General features: G+C 39.2%; 5 protein-coding genes across 5 annotated transcripts; all 5 read left to right on the forward strand.

The window, feature by feature from the left end:
- On the forward strand, positions 1-876 carry CG46510 (uncharacterized protein). Its single transcript, NM_001414121.1, has 2 exons — positions 1-360; positions 434-876. The coding sequence occupies exons 1-2, from the start codon at positions 45-47 to the stop codon at positions 757-759; spliced, it is 642 nt and encodes a 213-aa protein (NP_001401069.1). The 5' UTR covers positions 1-44; the 3' UTR covers positions 760-876.
- A 4,112-nt stretch (positions 877-4,988) lies between these two features.
- Positions 4,989-5,864, forward strand: CG46511 (uncharacterized protein). Its single transcript, NM_001414122.1, has 2 exons — positions 4,989-5,348; positions 5,422-5,864. Exons 1-2 carry the CDS (start codon positions 5,033-5,035, stop codon positions 5,745-5,747), a joined length of 642 nt encoding a protein of 213 aa, NP_001401070.1. The 5' UTR covers positions 4,989-5,032; the 3' UTR covers positions 5,748-5,864.
- Positions 5,865-9,865: 4,001 nt separating this feature from the next.
- Positions 9,866-10,741, forward strand: CG46512 (uncharacterized protein). The gene is made up of 2 exons (NM_001414123.1): positions 9,866-10,225; positions 10,299-10,741. Exons 1-2 carry the CDS (start codon positions 9,910-9,912, stop codon positions 10,622-10,624), a joined length of 642 nt encoding a protein of 213 aa, NP_001401071.1. The 5' UTR covers positions 9,866-9,909; the 3' UTR covers positions 10,625-10,741.
- Positions 10,742-14,768: 4,027 nt separating this feature from the next.
- Positions 14,769-15,644, forward strand: CG46513 (uncharacterized protein). Its single transcript, NM_001414124.1, has 2 exons — positions 14,769-15,128; positions 15,202-15,644. Exons 1-2 carry the CDS (start codon positions 14,813-14,815, stop codon positions 15,525-15,527), a joined length of 642 nt encoding a protein of 213 aa, NP_001401072.1. The 5' UTR covers positions 14,769-14,812; the 3' UTR covers positions 15,528-15,644.
- A 4,025-nt stretch (positions 15,645-19,669) lies between these two features.
- CG46514 (uncharacterized protein) lies at positions 19,670-20,545 on the forward strand. The gene is made up of 2 exons (NM_001414125.1): positions 19,670-20,029; positions 20,103-20,545. The coding sequence occupies exons 1-2, from the start codon at positions 19,714-19,716 to the stop codon at positions 20,426-20,428; spliced, it is 642 nt and encodes a 213-aa protein (NP_001401073.1). The 5' UTR covers positions 19,670-19,713; the 3' UTR covers positions 20,429-20,545.
- Positions 20,546-21,903: the final 1,358 nt, after the last annotated feature.

The following is a 21,903-nucleotide window of genomic DNA, read 5'->3' on the forward strand; positions in this document are numbered from 1 at the left end:
CGTGCACTACAAAATTTATTTGACCCACGAGAACGTAAACTACAATGAAGGAAATAAAAAGGAATTCAAAGCCAAAACGCAAGCCCACTCGCATGGAAGTGGAGGAGATTGAGACCTCGGATAAACCACAGCCAGAGGATGGTGAGTCTGCGAATGGGGAGGCAAATCCCTCGGATGAAGGCGATGAAATGGAGCTGGCCAGCTTCCAAGCCGCCTGCAGTTCCTCGGATCCCGCGAAGAAAATCAAGAAGGGCATCATCTACATATCCAACATACCCAAGCACATGACCTTGACCCGCCTGCGGGAAATCTTGGGCGAGTACGGCGGCATCGGCAGAGCTTTCCTGCGGTCGCAGTCAAGTGAGTGGACCAAGTGGCATACATATAAGACCCACTGATTACCCAGTATATACCTTAATCTCAATTACTTTAGGTAAGCATCATAATATCCTCTTCGCCGAGGGTTGGGTGGAATTCAAGTCGAAACATGTGGCCAAACAGCTCGTTCTACTGCTGAACAATAAGCAGATATCCACGCGCAATAATTCCCCATTCTATTACTCACTGTGGAGCATGGAGTACCTGCCGCGCTTCAAGTGGGCCCGTCTAGCCGAGCTCATGAACTTCGTGCAGGTCACCAACTCCCAGAACCATCTCGAGTTCCTCAAGAAGAAGGCGAAGGAGGCCAAGGAAGTCAAGAAAGCCATGAAGGTTCTGGCTGACAGACTTCTTGAGTTAGCGCTAGACTCTAACATCTAATATTAACCAGACTGCAAATATACTTAAATTAAGTAGATCAGAATGTGGTTTTTTATGTATTATTAAACGTTTTCTTTTTAATTCCAATAAAGGAAGAGCTAGAGCCTTTGGATTATCACTAGGTTAGATAATGGACTTCGAAGTTGAAGTGGGCTTAGCAGGGTTATCGCGATTGATAACGTACTCAGAACTGAACTACTATATGGGGACATGTTTGGGTTTATATAGGCAGATTGGGATAGCTTAAGAGCGAAGTTTAAGAGAATAAAGTCGTAAAAATCGGATGTTTAGGGGACGTGGACGTTGGCTCGCCACAGAGTCTGGATTTTGGACTTCGGACTTTTGCACTTTGCTCTGCGTAAATGAGCAATGAGCTTAATCGAAGGGCTCTCGACCGTTGATTACATTTCGCACTTAGGCATTATTGTGTGTGTTATTGTTTACAATAGTGTGTGTGATTGAGGAGTTGTGGGTTTAGAATGGATATGCTACTTCCCCATCCTTAAGAAAAAGGCCTGTCCTCAGGCGTTTAGATTAGGGTACAATACAATATTAGGACTTATAATATTTTCATTTTTTAGGGTTTGATTTTTAAATTTTACAATTAACTTTAACTTTAACTTGGGGTACAGTCTTATATTTATTGATAAAGTACAATATTACAATAATAACTACTATGATTAATGTTGTAAATGTTATTATATGAAAGATATTATTCGTCTGATTGTGTTGTTCGATTATTTCTTTTGTCTGAATGTATTAGTGGTTCAAGTTTTGATACATTATTGTTTAGATAGATAGCTTGAGTATAGTCTAAAATGAGTTGGTAATTAATACTTCTTCTTATTGGACAGAACAATTGAATGCTTTTATAATGTTATTGCCTTCTATTATAGTTTCTCTATTGATACAGTTCTGGTTTAGGATAGCCTTGGGAAGGTTCCAAGTTGTGATTACATTAGGCTCTACATATTTTTTTTCAAAATCAGAATGGTATGTGTGCACACGTATGCTCATGCATTTGACAAAATATTCCCTTCACCTTAAAAGTTCTTAGACTTTAAATCTATATTATTTTTGATCAATTGGCACCATGCGAAAAATTCTTGTTTTGCATTGCCTTAACGTTATTATTATTTAAACAAAGCTTAGAAATAGTAATAGACGAATCATTATATCACGAAAAAAAATTCAAAAATGACTTTATATTAAAATATTTGTCATTAGAGTATTCAGCGTGCGACGTGTGAAATTAACTAGGCAATGATTGTTGAGAGGTTGTGTCCGCACTTCGTGCCTTAAGATATGATTTTTGCAATAGACACTTTTCATATTTATGAAATATTTATTTCTCAATGTTGTTCTTTTTGATAAATTTATGTTTTAAATTAAAGTAGTTATAATAATTTTATTATTTAAAATGCACATTAGATTCAGTTGTTTTTTTTTTTTATATTCCAATTTGATAGTTAACAAACAAGTTGTTTCAGTTCTTCGAGAGTGACAGGATCCGCGGGCCGTGTCATTTGAAATGGCGTTTCAAGAGACTCCGCAACCAGACGGCAATGATTCGCATCGGCAAGTGCGAGCGGCTTAAATCTTTGCTCCAAGCTGCTTGCAAACACTTCTGCTTTATCATGTGATGTGCGGCACCAACCGCCAGATGGGCTTCTTATAGCGGATTTCTGAGATGCCTGAAACTTGAACCTTTTCGTGATTCTCCACAAGGAGAATTGTGAAGAGGTATCGGTGCCCATGTTCTCCAATAGGTTGTCTATCTGTTGCAGTTTCCTTTGGGTCAGCACTTTATGGAGCCGATTTGATAACCTTCTGTAGATCTGCTGGATTCGGACATCTCCTGTTCTTGCAAATTCCTTTCTGACTTTCCGTTTGAGGCGAAGGAGGTCAACTATTGCACGAGGTAGGAGTGACTGCACAAAGGCTTGCGTATTGCGTGGAGCACTCGGAGCAGCACGTACTGCTGCTTCTTTCAGTTTTTCCATAAATAAGCTTATGGCGTTGTCAATACCTTCTGTCCCTTGAATTTCCATGTTTAAGTCGATTAGTTCAGACAGGTGATCCTTGAAGGTCTCGACATGAGTACCAGGAGCTAGGAAACGGGAGCGTAGAGGCTTCTTTAGTGGCATGGCTTGCTGATCAGCCAGGAGATGGGTGTGGTCTGATGAGAGATCGTGCAGTTACAAGAGAATATAATGCAGATGGAGCTACCTGCGTGTTGGAGGAGAAAAATGTTGGGTCTCTATTAACAAGGGTTTATTTCGAAAATGCTCTTTATTTGATTACAAATTTGTCTGTACAGTTTGACAGTTCGCTTAAAAATGAAAAACTAACAGAGTGAGAAGTGTTTTATTGTCTGTGAATCTGCTGACCCGGCAGATTTGGGGACTGTCTTTGTTTACATTTTGCTGAGCTGTTTCCGCCCACAATGTTGCACTATGCTGCGACGAACTAACAGCTCAGCCGTGGAGGTTTTGAGGGGTGGGGGAGTTGGCGTAGAAATTGCTGATGTGGTAACTCGTGTACTGTAAGATTGGAAGAGTAGTTGATGTTTCACTACAAAAAGACTAGGCAATCGCGAACGTCCGTATGCAACGAAGGCTAGGCAGAGACTACTTGATGGGATGCCGTGGAAACAACTTGTCAAACCCTACCCAACTACTTTATCAACTAGACTGTGGTTCTTGGTGAAGTTGGGCGCCAGTTATAGAGATCTCCTATTCGGTGTCAAGGGGGTCTTCCTTCTTCGGTAGAGGTACGCCTCTTTTAATACTGAATTTAGGTTGATTATGTTGGAGGGCTTGACTTCCCCCCTTAGTTATATTGCTAGCCTTGTGGCGTAGCAATGTAGTGTAATTAAGAACAAGGTTTTTTTTTACGGCTATGTGCCAGAGTGGAGCTGTGGTTTGTTGAGCAGCTTTGTAAGAACTACAAGTACAGACAATATTCTTTGCTTAGTTTACCATACGCGACAATGCATCGCGCCACCAAGACATGAGCGGCAAGCCGACTCAGCATTTCTTGCGGCGCAGCGCAACACTCGAAATGGGAAGTGTCGGATTTCCACCGCCGAACGGTCTCAGCACAGAGCGCTGAACTCTATTATGGCGCGTCAGCATTGTTTATGCGAGGCTACTTAGTTGCTAAGGGAATATGACCTTGATTGTTTGTTAACTTATACATATATTCTAAGCCAGAGATGACGAACATCTAGCAACATCTAGTTTTAGCAACTTGAATTTTGTGAACATGATGACGAAGCCTTATCGAAACACTTTTAAGTACATTTTGATAAAATATATACGAACGAAGCACTGGAGTATGCCAGAATCTAGAAAATTCATTGACAAGCTTTTTAGTTAAAATTCCAAAGTTCTGACAGTATTGGATACGAACTATAAACAAGAGCATAGATTGCAATCTATGTTCTGAGAGCTTTTCATTGCTTTGCATCTTTAATTTCTTTAGTCCGCTATTTCTTATACTTTATCGCATTTTGGTATTTATTATATCCAATTGAATGTGGCAAGGCACGAAGGAAATGGGCAAAAAGGAAGGAAAACGCTAGCAGGACAATGATAAAGGGCAAGCAGGAAACACGCAAAGAATGCTGCTGTCTGGATTTTTGACCCAAAAAGAACGAGGTACAACATACATAAATTTTAACAAATTCCGCCCAAGCGTCCTAAATTTAATTAGGGGTTGCTAACACTTATTTACAGCACCAAAATTAAATAATAACTAATTAACATTCAAGCGCCTCTTTTTATACCATTTTAAAAAATATTCGGGCATGCTCCGGTACTCCGGTACTCGATTACTCGATTCGTAAGAATTTTACAATTGCGAATTGAAATCGAAAAATGGGTGTTCTCGATTTCGAAATTGTAAGAATTTTTCGATTTGTAAACGGGGAAATTTTGTGTGGCCGAAATGAAAAGTAAATAGCTTTTTTATATCATATCTGATCTCATTTACTAAGGCAAAAAATAGTTTACTCCGTGGTCAATTGATGTTATTGTCAAAAAAAATGGTTAGGATTCTTGTAACGCACGATTTCTTTATTAAAATAGAACTGAATAAATCAAATGATCTATTACAAAGTGCTTTTAAGCGTTATGCTTCCTAATTAAATGGCAACATGGCAACATATCGATAGCTCTTCGATAAAAACGTAGACAGACATCACCTGTCAACTGTCATCCCTATAGCGTGCACTACAAAATTTATTTGACCCACGAGAACGTAAACTACAATGAAGGAAATAAAAAGGAAATCAAAGCCAAAACGCAAGCCCACTCGCATGGAAGTGGAGGAGATTGAGACCTCGGATAAACCACAGCCAGAGGATGGTGAGTCTGCGAATGGGGAGGCAAATCCCTCGGATGAAGGCGATGAAATGGAGCTGGCCAGCTTCCAAGCCGCCTGCAGTTCCTCGGATCCCGCGAAGAAAATCAAGAAAGGCATCATCTACATATCCAACATACCCAAGCACATGACCTTGACCCGCCTGCGGGAAATCTTGGGCGAGTACGGCGGCATCGGCAGAGCTTTCCTGCGGTCGCAGTCAAGTGAGTGGACCAAGTGGCATACATATAAGACCCACTGATTACCCAGTATATACTTTAATCTCAATTACTTTAGGTAAGCATCATAATATCCTCTTCGCCGAGGGTTGGGTGGAATTCAAGTCGAAACATGTGGCCAAACAGCTCGTTCTACTGCTGAACAATAAGCAGATATCCACGCGCAATAATTCCCCATTCTATTACTCACTGTGGAGCATGGAGTACCTGCCGCGCTTCAAGTGGGCCCGTCTAGCCGAGCTCATGAACTTCGTGCAGGTCACCAACTCCCAGAACCATCTCGAGTTCCTCAAGAAGAAGGCGAAGGAGGCCAAGGAAGTCAAGAAAGCCATGAAGGTTCTGGCTGACAGACTTCTTGAGTTAGCGCTAGACTCTAACATCTAATATTAACCAGACTGCAAATATACTTAAATTAAGTAGATCAGAATGTGGTTTTTTATGTATTATTAAACGTTTTCTTTTTAATTCCAATAAAGGAAGAGCTAGAGCCTTTGGATTATCACTATAGGCAGATTGGGATAGCTTAAGAGCGAAGTTTAAGAGAATAAAGTCGTAAAAATCGGATGTTTAGGGGACGTGGACGTTGGCTCGCCACAGAGTCTGGATTTTGGACTTCGGACTTTTGAACTTTGCTCTGCGTAAATGAGCAATGAGCTTAATCGACGGGCTCTCGACCGTTGATTACATTTCGCACTTAGACATTATTGTGTGTGTTATTGTTTACAATAGTGTGTGTGCTTGAGGAGTTGTGGGTTTAGAATGGATATGCTACTTCCCCATCCTTAAGAAAAAGGCCTGTCCTCAGGCGTTTAGATTAGGGTACAATACAATATTAGGACTTATAATATTTTCATTTTTTAGGGTTTGATTTTTAAATTTTACAATTAACTTTAACTTTAACTTGGGGTACAGTCTTATATTTATTGATAAAGTACAATATTACAATAATAACTACTATGATTAATGTTGTAAATGTTATTATATGAAAGATATTATTCGTCTGATTGTGTTGTTCGATTATTTCTTTTGTCTGAATGTATTAGTGGTTCAAGTTTTGATACATTATTGTTTAGATAGATAGCTTGAGTATAGTCTAAAATGAGTTGGTAATTAATACTTCTTCTTATTGGACAGAACAATTGAATGCTTTTATAATGTTATTGCCTTCTATTATAGTTTCTCTATTGATACAGTTCTGGTTTAGGATAGCCTTGGGAAGGTTCCAAGTTGTGATTACATTAGGCTCTACATATTTTTTTTCAAAATCAGAATGGTATGTGTGCACACGTATGCTCATGCATTTGACAAAATATTCCCTTCACCTTAAAAGTTCTTAGACTTTAAATCTATATTATTTTTGATCAATTGGCACCATGCGAAAAATTCTTGTTTTGCATTGCCTTAACGTTATTATTATTTAAACAAAGCTTAGAAATAGTAATAGACGAATCATTATATCACGAAAAAAAATTCAAAAATGACTTTATATTAAAATATTTGTCATTAGAGTATTCAGCGTGCGACGTGTGAAATTAACTAGGCAATGATTGTTGAGAGGTTGTGTCCGCACTTCGTGCCTTAAGATATGATTTTTGCAATAGACACTTTTCATATTTATGAAATATTTATTTCTCAATGTTGTTCTTTTTGATAAATTTATGTTTTAAATTAAAGTAGTTATAATAATTTTATTATTTAAAATGCACATTAGATTCAGTTGTTTTTTTTTTTTATATTCCAATTTGATAGTTAACAAACAAGTTGTTTCAGTTCTTCGAGAGTGACAGGATCCGCGGGCCGTGTCATTTGAAATGGCGTTTCAAGAGACTCCGCAACCAGACGGCAATGATTCGCATCGGCAAGTGCGAGCGGCTTAAATCTTTGCTCCAAGCTGCTTGCAAACACTTCTGCTTTATCATGTGATGTGCGGCACCAACCGCCAGATGGGCTTCTTATAGCGGATTTCTGAGATGCCTGAAACTTGAACCTTTTCGTGATTCTCCACAAGGAGAATTGTGAAGAGGTATCGGTGCCCATGTTCTCCAATAGGTTGTCTATCTGTTGCAGTTTCCTTTGGGTCAGCACTTTATGGAGCCGATTTGATAACCTTCTGTAGATCTGCTGGATTCGGACATCTCCTGTTCTTGCAAATTCCTTTCTGACTTTCCGTTTGAGGCGAAGGAGGTCAACTATTGCACGAGGTAGGAGTGACTGCACAAAGGCTTGCGTATTGCGTGGAGCACTCGGAGCAGCACGTACTGCTGCTTCTTTCAGTTTTTCCATAAATAAGCTTATGGCGTTGTCAATACCTTCTGTCCCTTGAATTTCCATGTTTAAGTCGATTAGTTCAGACAGGTGATCCTTGAAGGTCTCGACATGAGTACCAGGAGCTAGGAAACGGGAGCGTAGAGGCTTCTTTAGTGGCATGGCTTGCTGATCAGCCAGGAGAGGGGTGTGGTCTGATGAGAGATCGTGCAGTTACAAGAGAATATAATGCAGATGGAGCTACCTGCGTGTTGGAGGAGAAAAATGTTGGCTCTCTATTAACAAGGGTTTATTTCGAAAATGCTCTTTATTTGATTACAAATTTGTCTGTACAGTTTGACAGTTCGCTTAAAAATGAAAAACTAACAGAGTGTTTTATTGTCTGTGAATCTGCTGACCCGGCAGATTTGGGGACTGTCTTTGTTTACATTTTGCTGAGCTGTTTCCGCCCACAATGTTGCACTATGCTGCGACGAACTAACAGCTCAGCCGTGGAGGTTTTGAGGGGTGGGGGAGTTGGCGTAGAAATTGCTGATGTGGTAACTCGTGTACTGTAAGATTGGAAGAGTAGTTGATGTTTCACTACAAAAAGACTAGGCAATCGCGAACGTCCGTATGCAACGAAGGCTAGGCAGAGACTACTTGATGGGATGCCGTGGAAACAACTTGTCAAACCCTACCCAACTACCCTATCAACTAGACTGTGGTTCTTGGTGAAGTTGGGCGCCAGTTATAGAGATCTCCTATTCGGTGTCAAGGGGGTCTTCCTTCTTCGGTAGAGGTACGCCTCTTTTAATACTGAATTTAGGTTGATTATGTTGGAGGGCTTGACTTCCCCCCCTAAGTTATATTGCTAGCCTTATGGCGTAGCAATGTAGTGTAATTAAGAACAAGGTTATTTTTACGGCTATGTGCCAGAGTGGAGCTGTGGTTTCTTGAGCAGCTTTGTAAGAACTAAAAGTACAGACAATATTCTTTGCTTAGTTTACCATACGCGACAATGCATCGCGCCACCAAGACATGAGCGGCAAGCCGACTCAGCATTTCTTGCGGCGCAGCGCAACACTCGAAATGGGAAGTGTCGGATTTCCACCGCCGAACGGTCTCAGCACAGAGCGCTGAACTCTATTATGGCGCGTCAGCATTGTTTATGCGAGGCTACTTATTTGCTAAGGGAATATGACCTTGATTGTTTGTTAACTTATACATATATTCTAAGCCAGAGATGACGAACATCTAGCAACATCTAGTTTTAGCAACTTGAATTTTGTGAACATGATGACGAAGCCTTATCGAAACACTTTTAAGTACATTTTGATAAAATATATACGAACGAAGCACTGGAGTATGCCAGAATCTAGAAAATTCATTGACAAGCTTTTTAGTTAAAATTCCAAAGTTCTGACAGTATTGGATACGAACTATAAACAAGAGCATAGATTGCAATCTATGTTCTGAGAGCTTTTCATTGCTTTGCATCTTTAATTTCTTTAGTCCGCTATTTCTTATACTTTATCGCATTTTGGTATTTATTATATCCAATTGAATGTGGCAAGGCACGAAGGAAATGGGCAAAAAGGAAGGAAAACGCTAGCAGGACAATGATAAAGGGCAAGCAGGAAACACGCAAAGAATGCTGCTGTCTGGATTTTTGACCCAAAAAGAACGAGGTACAACATACATAAATTTTAACAAATTCCGCCCAAGCGTCCTAAATTTAATTAGGGGTTGCTAACACTTATTTACAGCACCAAAATTAAATAATAAATAATTAACATTCAAGCGCCTCTTTTTATACCATTTTAAAAAATATTCGGGCATGCTCCGGTACTCCGGTACTCGAATACTCGATTCGTAAGAATTTTACAATTGCGAATTGAAATCGAAAAATGGGTGTTCTCGATTTCGAAATTGTAAGAATTTTTCGATTTGTAAACGGGGAAATTTTGTGTGGCCGAAATGAAAAGTAAATAGCTTTTTTATATCATATCTGATCTCATTTACTAAGGCAAAAAATAGTTTACTCCGTGGTCAATTGATGTTATTGTCAAAAAAAATGGTTAGGATTCTTGTAACGCACGATTTCTTTATTAAAATAGAACTGAATAAATCAAATGATCTATTACAAAGTGCTTTTAAGTGTTATGCTTCCTAATTAAATGGCAACATGGCAACATATCGATAGCTCTTCGATAAAAACGTAGACAGACATCACCTGTCAACTGTCATCCCTATAGCGTGCACTACAAAATTTATTTGACCCACGAGAACGTAAACTACAATGAAGGAAATAAAAAGGAAAGCAAAGCCAAAACGCAAGCTCACTCGCATGGAAGTGGAGGAGATTGAGACCTCGGATAAACCACAGCCAGAGGATGGTGAGTCTGCGAATGGGGAGGCAAATCCCTCGGATGAAGGCGATGAAATGGAGCTGGCCAGCTTCAAAGCCGCCTGCAGTTCCTCGGATCCCGCGAAGAAAATCAAGAAGGGCATCATCTACATATCCAACATACCCAAGCACATGACCTTGACCCGCCTGCGGGAAATCTTGGGCGAGTACGGCGGCATCGGCAGAGCTTTCCTGCGGTCGCAGTCAAGTGAGTGGACCAAGTGGCATACATATAAGACCCACTGATTACCCAGTATATACCTTAATCTCAATTACTTTAGGTAAGCATCATAATATCCTCTTCGCCGAGGGTTGGGTGGAATTCAAGTCGAAACATGTGGCCAAACAGCTCGTTCTACTGCTGAACAATAAGCAGATATCCACGCGCAATAATTCCCCATTCTATTACTCACTGTGGAGCATGGAGTACCTGCCGCGCTTCAAGTGGGCCCGTCTAGCCGAGCTCATGAACTTCGTGCAGGTCACCAACTCCCAGAACCATCTCGAGTTCCTCAAGAAGAAGGCGAAGGAGGCCAAGGAAGTCAAGAAAGCCATGAAGGTTCTGGCTGACAGACTTCTTGAGTTAGCGCTAGACTCTAACATCTAATATTAACCAGACTGCAAATATACTTAAATTAAGTAGATCAGAATGTGGTTTTTTATGTATTATTAAACGTTTTCTTTTTAATTCCAATAAAGGAAGAGCTAGAGCCTTTGGATTATCACTATAGGCAGATTGGGATAGCTTAAGAGCGAAGTTTAAGAGAATAAAGTCGTAAAAATCGGATGTTTAGGGGACGTGGACGTTGGCTCGCCACAGAGTCTGGATTTTGGACTTCGGACTTTTGCACTTTGCTCTGCGTAAATGAGCAATGAGCTTAATCGAAGGGCTCTCGACCGTTGATTACATTTCGCACTTAGACATTATTGTGTGTGTTATTGTTTACAATAGTGTGTGTGCTTGAGGAGTTGTGGGTTTAGAATGGATATGCTACTTCCCCATCCTTAAGAAAAAGGCCTGTCCTCAGGCGTTTAGATTAGGGTACAATACAATATTAGGACTTATAATATTTTCATTTTTTACGGTTTGATTTTTAAATTTTACAATTAACTTTAACTTTAACTTGGGGTACAGTCTTATATTTATTGATAAAGTACAATATTACAATAATAACTACTATGATTAATGTTGTAAATGTTATTATATGAAAGATATTATTCGTCTGATTGTGTTGTTCGATTATTTCTTTTGTCTGAATGTATTCGAGTGGTTCAAGTTTTGATACATTATTGTTTAGATAGATAGCTTGAGTATAGTCTAAAATGAGTTGGTAATTAATACTTCTTCTTATTGGACAGAACAATTGAATGCTTTTATAATGTTATTGCCTTCTATTATAGTTTCTCTATTGATACAGTTCTGGTTTAGGATAGCCTTGGGAAGGTTCCAAGTTGTGATTACATTAGGCTCTACATATTTTTTTTCAAAATCAGAATGGTATGTGTGCACACGTATGCTCATGCATTTGACAAAATATTCCCTTCACCTTAAAAGTTCTTAGACTTTAAATCTATATTATTTTTGATCAAATGGCACCATGCGAAAAATTCTTGTTTTGCATTGCCTTAACGTTATTATTATTTAAACAAAGCTTAGAAATAGTAATAGACGAATCATTATATCACGAAAAAAAATTCAAAAATGACTTTATATTAAAATATTTGTCATTAGAGTATTCAGCGTGCGACGTGTGAAATTAACTAGGCAATGATTGTTGAGAGGTTGTGTCCGCACTTCGTGCCTTAAGATATGATTTTTGCAATAGACACTTTTCATATTTATGAAATATTTATTTCTCAATGTTGTTCTTTTTGATAAATTTATGTTTTAAATTAAAGTAGTTATAATAATTTTATTATTTAAAATGCACATTAGATTCAGTTGTTTTTCAGTTTTTTTTTTATATTCCAATTTGATATTTTTAACAAGCAAGTTAACAAACAAGTTGTTTCAGTTCTTCGAGAGTGACAGGATCCGCGGGCCGTGTCATTTGAAATGGCGTTTCAAGAGACTCCGCAACCAGACGGCAATGATTCGCATCGGCAAGTGCGAGCGGCTTAAATCTTTGCTCCAAGCTGCTTGCAAACACTTCTGCTTTATCATGTGATGTGCGGCACCAACCGCCAGATGGGCTTCTTATAGCGGATTTCTGAGATGCCTGAAACTTGAACCTTTTCGTGATTCTCCACAAGGAGAATTGTGAAGAGGTATCGGTGCCCATGTTCTCCAATAGGTTGTCTATCTGTTGCAGTTTCCTTTGGGTCAGCACTTTATGGAGCCGATTTGATAACCTTCTGTAGATCTGCTGGATTCGGACATCTCCTGTTCTTGCAAATTCCTTTCTGACTTTCCGTTTGAGGCGAAGGAGGTCAACTATTGCACGAGGTAGGAGTGACTGCACAAAGGCTTGCGTATTGCGTGGAGCACTCGGAGCAGCACGTACTGCTGCTTCTTTCAGTTTTTCCATAAATAAGCTTATGGCGTTGTCAATACCTTCTGTCCCTTGAATTTCCATGTTTAAGTCGATTAGTTCAGACAGGTGATCCTTGAAGGTCTCGACATGAGTACCAGGAGCTAGGAAACGGGAGCGTAGAGGCTTCTTTAGTGGCATGGCTTGCTGATCAGCCAGGAGAGGGGTGTGGTCTAATGAGAGATCGTGCAGTTGCAAGAGAATATAATGCAGATGGAGCTACCTGCGTGTTGGAGGAGAAAAATGTTGGCTCTCTATTAACAAGGGTTTATTTCGAAAATGCTCTTTATTTGATTACAAATTTGTCTGTACAGTTTGACAGTTCGCTTAAAAATGAAAAACTAACAGAGTGAGAAGTGTTTTATTGTCTGTGAATCTGCTGACCCGGCAGATTTGGGGACTGTCTTTGTTTACATTTTGCTGAGCTGTTTCCGCCCACAATGTTGCACTATGCTGCGACGAACTAACAGCTCAGCCGTGGAGGTTTTGAGGGGTGGGGGAGTTGGCGTAGAAATTGCTGATGTGGTAACTCGTGTACTGTAAGATTGGAAGAGTAGTTGATGTTTCACTACAAAAAGACTAGGCAATCGCGAACGTCCGTATGCAACGAAGGCTAGGCAGAGACTACTTGATGGGATGCCGTGGAAACAACTTGTCAAACCCTACCCAACTACCCTATCAACTAGACTGTGGTTCTTGGTGAAGTTGGGCGCCAGTTATAGAGATCTCCTATTCGGTGTCAAGGGGGTCTTCCTTCTTCGGTAGAGGTACGCCTCTTTTAATACTGAATTTAGGTTGATTATGTTGGAGGGCTTGACTTCCCCCCCTTAGTTATATTGCTAGCCTTGTGGCGTAGCAATGTAGTGTAATTAAGAACAAGGTTATTTTTACGGCTATGTGCCAGAGTGGAGCTGTGGTTTCTTGAGCAGCTTTGTAAGAACTAAAAGTACAGACAATATTCTTTGCTTAGTTTACCATACGCGACAATGCATCGCGCCACCAAGACATGAGCGGCAAGCCGACTCAGCATTTCTTGCGGCGCAGCGCAACACTCGAAATGGGAAGTGTCGGATTTCCACCGCCGAACGGTCTCAGCACAGAGCGCTGAACTCTATTATGGCGCGTCAGCATTGTTTATGCGAGGCTACTTAGTTGCTAAGGGAATATGACCTTGATTGTTTGTTAACTTATACATATATTCTAAGCCAGAGATGACGAACATCTAGCAAAATCTAGTTTTAGCAACTTGAATTTTGTGAACATGATGACGAAGCCTTATCGAAACACTTTTAAGTACATTTTGATAAAATATATACGAACGAAGCACTGGAGTATGCCAGAATCTAGAAAATTCATTGACAAGCTTTTTAGTTAAAATTCCAAAGTTCTGACAGTATTGGATACGAACTATAAACAAGAGCATAGATTGCAATCTATGTTCTGAGAGCTTTTCATTGCTTTGCATCTTTAATTTCTTTAGTCCGCTATTTCTTATACTTTATCGCATTTTGGTATTTATTATATCCAATTGAATGTGGCAAGGCACGAAGGAAATGGGCAAAAAGGAAGGAAAACGCTAGCAGGACAATGATAAAGGGCAAGCAGGAAACACGCAAAGAATGCTGCTGTCTGGATTTTTGACCCAAAAAGAACGAGGTACAACATACATAAATTTTAACAAATTCCGCCCAAGCGTCCTAAATTTAATTAGGGGTTGCTAACACTTATTTACAGCACCAAAATTAAATAATAAATAATTAACATTCAAGCGCCTCTTTTTATACCATTTTAAAAAATATTCGGGCATGCTCCGGTACTCCGGTACTCGAATACTCGATTCGTAAGAATTTTACAATTGCGAATTGAAATCGAAAAATGGGTGTTCTCGATTTCGAAATTGTAAGAATTTTTCGATTTGTAAACGGGGAAATTTTGTGTGGCCGAAATGAAAAGTAAATAGCTTTTTTATATCATATCTGATCTCATTTACTAAGGCAAAAAATAGTTTACTCCGTGGTCAATTGATGTTATTGTCAAAAAAAATGGTTAGGATTCTTGTAACGCACTTCTTTATTAAAATAGAACTGAATAAATCAAATGATCTATTACAAAGTGCTTTTAAGCGTTATGCTTCCTAATTAAATGGCACCATGGCAACATATCGATAGCTCTTCGATAAAAACGTAGACAGACATCACCTGTCAACTGTCATCCCTATAGCGTGCACTACAAAATTTATTTGACCCACGAGAACGTAAACTACAATGAAGGAAATAAAAAGGAAATCAAAGCCAAAACGCAAGCCCACTCGCATGGAAGTGGAGGAGATTGAGACCTCGGATAAACCACAGCCAGAGGATGGTGAGTCTGCGAATGGGGAGGCAAATCCCTCGGATGAAGGCGATGAAATGGAGCTGGCCAGCTTCAAAGCCGCCTGCAGTTCCTCGGATCCCGCGAAGAAAATCAAGAAGGGCATCATCTACATATCCAACATACCCAAGCACATGACCTTGACCCGCCTGCGGGAAATCTTGGGCGAGTACGGCGGCATCGGCAGAGCTTTCCTGCGGTCGCAGTCAAGTGAGTGGACCAAGTGGCATACATATAAGACCCACTGATTACCCAGTATATACTTTAATCTCAATTACTTTAGGTAAGCATCATAATATCCTCTTCGCCGAGGGTTGGGTGGAATTCAAGTCGAAACATGTGGCCAAACAGCTCGTTCTACTGCTGAACAATAAGCAGATATCCACGCGCAATAATTCCCCATTCTATTACTCACTGTGGAGCATGGAGTACCTGCCGCGCTTCAAGTGGGCCCGTCTAGCCGAGCTCATGAACTTCGTGCAGGTCACCAACTCCCAGAACCATCTCGAGTTCCTCAAGAAGAAGGCGAAGGAGGCCAAGGAAGTCAAGAAAGCCATGAAGGTTCTGGCTGACAGACTTCTTGAGTTAGCGCTAGACTCTAACATCTAATATTAACCAGACTGCAAATATACTTAAATTAAGTAGATCAGAATGTGGTTTTTTATGTATTATTAAACGTTTTCTTTTTAATTCCAATAAAGGAAGAGCTAGAGCCTTTGGATTATCACTATAGGCAGATTGGGATAGCTTAAGAGCGAAGTTTAAGAGAATAAAGTCGTAAAAATCGGATGTTTAGGGGACGTGGACGTTGGCTCGCCACAGAGTCTGGATTTTGGACTTCGGACTTTTGCACTTTGCTCTGCGTAAATGAGCAATGAGCTTAATCGACGGGCTCTCGACCGTTGATTACATTTCGCACTTAGACATTATTGTGTGTGTTATTGTTTACAATAGTGTGTGTGCTTGAGGAGTTGTGGGTTTAGAATGGATATGCTACTTCCCCATCCTTAAGAAAAAGGCCTGTCCTCAGGCGTTTAGATTAGGGTACAATACAATATTAGGACTTATAATATTTTCATTTTTTAGGGTTTGATTTTTAAATTTTACAATTAACTTTAACTTTAACTTGGGGTACAGTCTTATATTTATTGATAAAGTACAATATTACAATAATAACTACTATGATTAATGTTGTAAATGTTATTATATGAAAGATATTATTCGTCTGATTGTGTTGTTCGATTATTTCTTTTGTCTGAATGTATTAGTGGTTCAAGTTTTGATACATTATTGTTTAGATAGATAGCTTGAGTATAGTCTAAAATGAGTTGGTAATTAATACTTCTTCTTATTGGACAGAACAATTGAATGCTTTTATAATGTTATTGCCTTCTATTATAGTTTCTCTATTGATACAGTTCTGGTTTAGGATAGCCTTGGGAAGGTTCCAAGTTGTGATTACATTAGGCTCTACATATTTTTTTTCAAAATCAGAATGGTATGTGTGCACACGTATGCTCATGCATTTGACAAAATATTCCCTTCACCTTAAAAGTTCTTAGACTTTAAATCTATATTATTTTTGATCAATTGGCACCATGCGAAAAATTCTTGTTTTGCATTGCCTTAACGTTATTATTATTTAAACAAAGCTTAGAAATAGTAATAGACGAATCATTATATCACGAAAAAAAAATTCAAAAATGACTTTATATTAAAATATTTGTCATTAGAGTATTCAGCGTGCGACGTGTGAAATTAACTAGGCAATGATTGTTGAGAGGTTGTGTCCGCACTTCGTGCCTTAAGATATGATTTTTGCAATAGACACTTTTCATATTTTTATGAAATATTTATTTCTCAATGTTGTTCTTTTTGATAAATTTATGTTTTAAATTACAGTAGTTATAATAATTTTATTATTTAAAATGCACATTAGATTCAGATGTTTTTCAGTTTTTTTTTTATATTCCAATTTAATATTTTTAACAAGCAAGTTAACAAACAAGTTGTTTCAGTTCTTCGAGAGTGACAGGATCCGCGGGCCGTGTCATTTGAAATGGCGTTTCAAGAGACTCCGCAACCAGACGGCAATGATTCGCATCGGCAAGTGCGAGCGGCTTAAATCTTTGCTCCAAGCTGCTTGCAAACACTTCTGCTTTATCATGTGATGTGCGGCACCAACCGCCAGATGGGCTTCTTATAGCGGATTTCTGAGATGCCTGAAACTTGAACCTTTTCGTGATTCTCCACAAGGAGAATTGTGAAGAGGTATCGGTGCCCATGTTCTCCAATAGGTTGTCTATCTGTTGCAGTTTCCTTTGGGTCAGCACTTTATGGAGCCGATTTGATAACCTTCTGTAGATCTGCTGGATTCGGACATCTCCTGTTCTTGCAAATTCCTTTCTGACTTTCCGTTTGAGGCGAAGGAGGTCAACTATTGCACGAGGTAGGAGTGACTGCACAAAGGCTTGCGTATTGCGTGGAGCACTCGGAGCAGCACGTACTGCTGCTTCTTTCAGTTTTTCCATAAATAAGCTTATGGCGTTGTCAATACCTTCTGTCCCTTGAATTTCCATGTTGAAGTCGATTAGTTCAGACAGGTGATCCTTGAAGGTCTCGACATGAGTACCAGGAGCTAGGAAACGGGAGCGTAGAGGCTTCTTTAGTGGCATGGCTTGCTGATCAGCCAGGAGAGGGGTGTGGTCTAATGAGAGATCGTGCAGTTGCAAGAGAATATAATGCAGATGGAGCTACCTGCGTGTTGGAGGAGAAAAATGTTGGCTCTCTATTAACAAGGGCTTATTTCGAAAATGCTCTTTATTTGATTACAAATTTGTCTGTACAGTTTGACAGTTCGCTTAAAAATGAAAAACTAACAGAGTGAGAAGTGTTTTATTGTCTGTGAATCTGCTGACCCGGCAGATTTGGGGACTGTCTTTGTTTACATTTTGCTGAGCTGTTTCCGCCCACAATGTTGCACTATGCTGCGACGAACTAACAGCTCAGCCGTGGAGGTTTTGAGGGGTGGGGGAGTTGGCGTAGAAATTGCTGATGTGGTAACTCGTGTACTGTAAGATTGGAAGAGTAGTTGATGTTTCACTACAAAAAGACTAGGCAATCGCGAACGTCCGTATGCAACGAAGGCTAGGCAGAGACTACTTGATGGGATGCCGTGGAAACAACTTGTCAAACCCTACCCAACTACTTTATCAACTAGACTGTGGTTCTTGGTGAAGTTGGGCGCCTGTTATAGAGATCTCCTATTCGGTGTCAAGGGGGTCTTCCTTCTTCGGTAGAGGTACGCCTCTTTTAATACTGAATTTAGGTTGATTATGTTGGAGGGCTTGACTTCCCCCCTTAGTTATATTGCTAGCCTTGTGGCGTAGCAATGTAGTGTAATTAAGAACAAGGTTATTTTTACGGCTATGTGCCAGAGTGGAGCTGTGGTTTCTTGAGCAGCTTTGTAAGAACTAAAAGTACAGACAATATTCTTTGCTTAGTTTACCATACGCGACAATGCATCGCGCCACCAAGACATGAGCGGCAAGCCGACTCAGCATTTCTTGCGGCGCAGCGCAACACTCGAAATGGGAAGTGTCGGATTTCCACCGCCGAACGGTCTCAGCACAGAGCGCTGAACTCTATTATGGCGCGTCAGCATTGTTTATGCGAGGCTACTTAGTTGCTAAGGGAATATGACCTTGATTGTTTGTTAACTTATACATATATTCTAAGCCAGAGATGACGAACATCTAGCAACATCTAGTTTTAGCAACTTGAATTTTGTGAACATGATGACGAAGCCTTATCGAAACACTTTTAAGTACATTTTGATAAAATATATACGAACGAAGCACTGGAGTATGCCAGAATCTAGAAAATTCATTGACAAGCTTTTTAGTTAAAATTCCAAAGTTCTGACAGTATTGGATACGAACTATAAACAAGAGCATAGATTGCAATCTATGTTCTGAGAGCTTTTTATTGCTTTGCATCTTTAATTTCTTTAGTCCGCTATTTCTTATACTTTATCGCATTTTGGTATTTATTATATCCAATTGAATGTGGCAAGGCACGAAGGAAATGGGCAAAAAGGAAGGAAAACGCTAGCAGGACAATGATAAAAGGCAAGCATGAAACACGCAAAGAATGCTGCTGTCTGGATTTTTGACCCAAAAAGAACGAGGTACAACATACATAAATTTTAACAAATTCCGCCCAAGCGTCCTAAATTTAATTAGGGGTTGCTAACACTTATTTACAGCACCAAAATTAAATAATAACTAATTAACATTCAAGCGCCTCTTTTTATACCATTTTAAAAAATATTCGGGCATGCTCCGGTACTCCGGTACTCGATTACTCGATTCGTAAGAATTTTACAATTGCGAATTGAAATCGAAAAATGGGTGTTCTCGATTTCGAAATTGTAAGAATTTTTCGATTTGTAAACGGGGAAATTTTGTGTGGCCGAAATGAAAAGTAAATAGCTTTTTTATATCATATCTGATCTCATTTACTAAGGCAAAAAATAGTTTACTCCGTGGTCAATTGATGTTATTGTCAAAAAAAATGGTTAGGATTCTTGTAACGCACGATTTCTTTATTAAAATAGAACTGAATAAATCAAATGATCTATTACAAAGTGCTTTTAAGCGTTATGCTTCCTAATTAAAAGGCAGCAACATATCGATAGCTCTTCGATAAAAACGTAGACAGACATCACCTGTCAACTGTCATCCCTATAGCGTGCACTACAAAATTTATTTGACCCACGAGAACGTAAACTACAATGAAGGAAATAAAAAGGAAATCAAAGCCAAAACGCAAGCCCACTCGCATGGAAGTGGAGGAGATTGAGACCTCGGATAAACCACAGCCAGAGGATGGTGAGTCTGCGAATGGGGAGGCAAATCCCTCGGATGAAGGCGATGAAATGGAGCTGGCCAGCTTCAAAGCCGCCTGCAGTTCCTCGGATCCCGCGAAGAAAATCAAGAAGGGCATCATCTACATATCCAACATACCCAAGCACATGACCTTGACCCACCTGCGGGAAATCTTGGGCGAGTACGGCGGCATCGGCAGAGCTTTCCTGCGGTCGCAGTCAAGTGAGTGGACCAAGTGGCATACATATAAGACCCACTGATTACCCAGTATATACCTTAATCTCAATTACTTTAGGTAAGCATCATAATATCCTCTTCGCCGAGGGTTGGGTGGAATTCAAGTCGAAACATGTGGCCAAACAGCTCGTTCTACTGCTGAACAATAAGCAGATATCCACGCGCAATAATTCCCCATTCTATTACTCACTGTGGAGCATGGAGTACCTGCCGCGCTTCAAGTGGGCCCGTCTAGCCGAGCTCATGAACTTCGTGCAGGTCACCAACTCCCAGAACCATCTCGAGTTCCTCAAGAAGAAGGCGAAGGAGGCCAAGGAAGTCAAGAAAGCCATGAAGGTTCTGGCTGACAGACTTCTTGAGTTAGCGCTAGACTCTAACATCTAATATTAACCAGACTGCAAATATACTTAAATTAAATAGATCAGAATGTGGTTTTTTATGTATTATTAAACGTTTTCTTTTTAATTCCAATAAAGGAAGAGCTAGAGCCTTTGGATTATCACTAGGTTAGATAATGGACTTCGAAGTTAAAGCGGGCTTAGCAGGGTTATCGCGATTGATAACGTACTCAGAACTGAACTACTATATGGGGACATGTTTGGGTTTATATAGGCAGATTGGGATAGCTTAAGAGCGAAGTTTAAGAGAATAAAGTCGTAAAAATCGGATGTTTAGGGGACGTGGACGTTGGCTCGCCACAGAGTCTGGATTTTGGACTTCGGACTTTTGCACTTTGCTCTGCGTAAATGAGCAATGAGCTTAATCGAAGGGCTCTCGACCGTTGATTACATTTCGCACTTAGACATTATTGTGTGTGTTATTGTTTACAATAGTGTGTGTGATTGAGGAGTTGTGGGTTTAGAATGGATATGCTACTTCCCCATCCTTAAGAAAAAGGCCTGTCCTCAGGCGTTTAGATTAGGGTACAATACAATATTAGGACTTATAATATTTTCATTTTTTAGGGTTTGATTTTTAAATTTTACAATTAACTTTAACTTTAACTTGGGGTACAGTCTTATATTTATTGATAAAGTACAATATTACAATAATAACTACTATGATTAATGTTGTAAATGTTATTATATGAAAGATATTATTCGTCCGATTGTGTTGTTCGATTATTTCTTTTGTCTGAATGTATTAGTGGTTCAAGTTTTGATACATTATTGTTTAGATAGATAGCTTGAGTATAGTCTAAAATGAGTTGGTAATTAATACTTCTTCTTATTGGACAGAACAATTGAATGCTTTTATAATGTTATTGCCTTCTATTATAGTTTCTCTATTGATACAGTTCTGGTTTAGGATAGCCTTGGGAAGGTTCCAAGTTGTGATTACATTAGGCTCTACATATTTTTTTTCAAAATCAGAATGGTATGTGTGCACACGTATGCTCATGCATTTGACAAAATATTCCCTTCACCTTAAAAGTTCTTAGACTTTAAATCTATATTATTTTTGATCAATTGGCACCATGCGAAAAATTCTTGTTTTGCATTGCCTTAACGTTATTATTATTTAAACAAAGCTTAGAAATAGTAATAGACGAATCATTATATCACGAAAAAAAAATCAAAAATTACTTTATATTAAAATATTTGTCATTAGAGTATTCAGCGTGCGACGTGTGAAATTAACTAGGCAATGATTGTTGAGAGGTTGTGTCCGCACTTCGTGCCTTAAGATATGATTTTTGCAATAGACACTTTTCATATTTATGAAATATTTATTTCTCAATGTTGTTCTTTTTGATAAATTTATGTTTTAAATTAAAGTAGTTATAATAATTTTATTATTTAAAATGCACATTAGATTCAGTTGTTTTTCAGTTTTTTTTTTTATATTCCAATTTGATA

Source organism: Drosophila melanogaster, chromosome X (assembly GCF_000001215.4).
Source record: "Drosophila melanogaster chromosome X".
Taxonomy (NCBI): Eukaryota; Metazoa; Arthropoda; class Insecta; order Diptera; family Drosophilidae; genus Drosophila; species Drosophila melanogaster.

Bases quoted from the DNA above. Each gene is read 5' to 3' on its own strand.
- CG46511 (NM_001414122.1), top strand. From the start codon at position 5,033: ATGAAGGAAATAAAAAGGAAATCAAAGCCAAAACGCAAGCCCACTCGC. The intron at 5,349-5,421 runs GTGAGTGGACCA...CAATTACTTTAG, and splicing joins TTTCCTGCGGTCGCAGTCAA to GTAAGCATCATAATATCCTC.
- CG46513 (NM_001414124.1), top strand. From the start codon at position 14,813: ATGAAGGAAATAAAAAGGAAATCAAAGCCAAAACGCAAGCCCACTCGC. The intron at 15,129-15,201 runs GTGAGTGGACCA...CAATTACTTTAG, and splicing joins TTTCCTGCGGTCGCAGTCAA to GTAAGCATCATAATATCCTC.
- CG46512 (NM_001414123.1), top strand. From the start codon at position 9,910: ATGAAGGAAATAAAAAGGAAAGCAAAGCCAAAACGCAAGCTCACTCGC. The intron at 10,226-10,298 runs GTGAGTGGACCA...CAATTACTTTAG, and splicing joins TTTCCTGCGGTCGCAGTCAA to GTAAGCATCATAATATCCTC.
- CG46510 (NM_001414121.1), top strand. From the start codon at position 45: ATGAAGGAAATAAAAAGGAATTCAAAGCCAAAACGCAAGCCCACTCGC. The intron at 361-433 runs GTGAGTGGACCA...CAATTACTTTAG, and splicing joins TTTCCTGCGGTCGCAGTCAA to GTAAGCATCATAATATCCTC.
- CG46514 (NM_001414125.1), top strand. From the start codon at position 19,714: ATGAAGGAAATAAAAAGGAAATCAAAGCCAAAACGCAAGCCCACTCGC. The intron at 20,030-20,102 runs GTGAGTGGACCA...CAATTACTTTAG, and splicing joins TTTCCTGCGGTCGCAGTCAA to GTAAGCATCATAATATCCTC.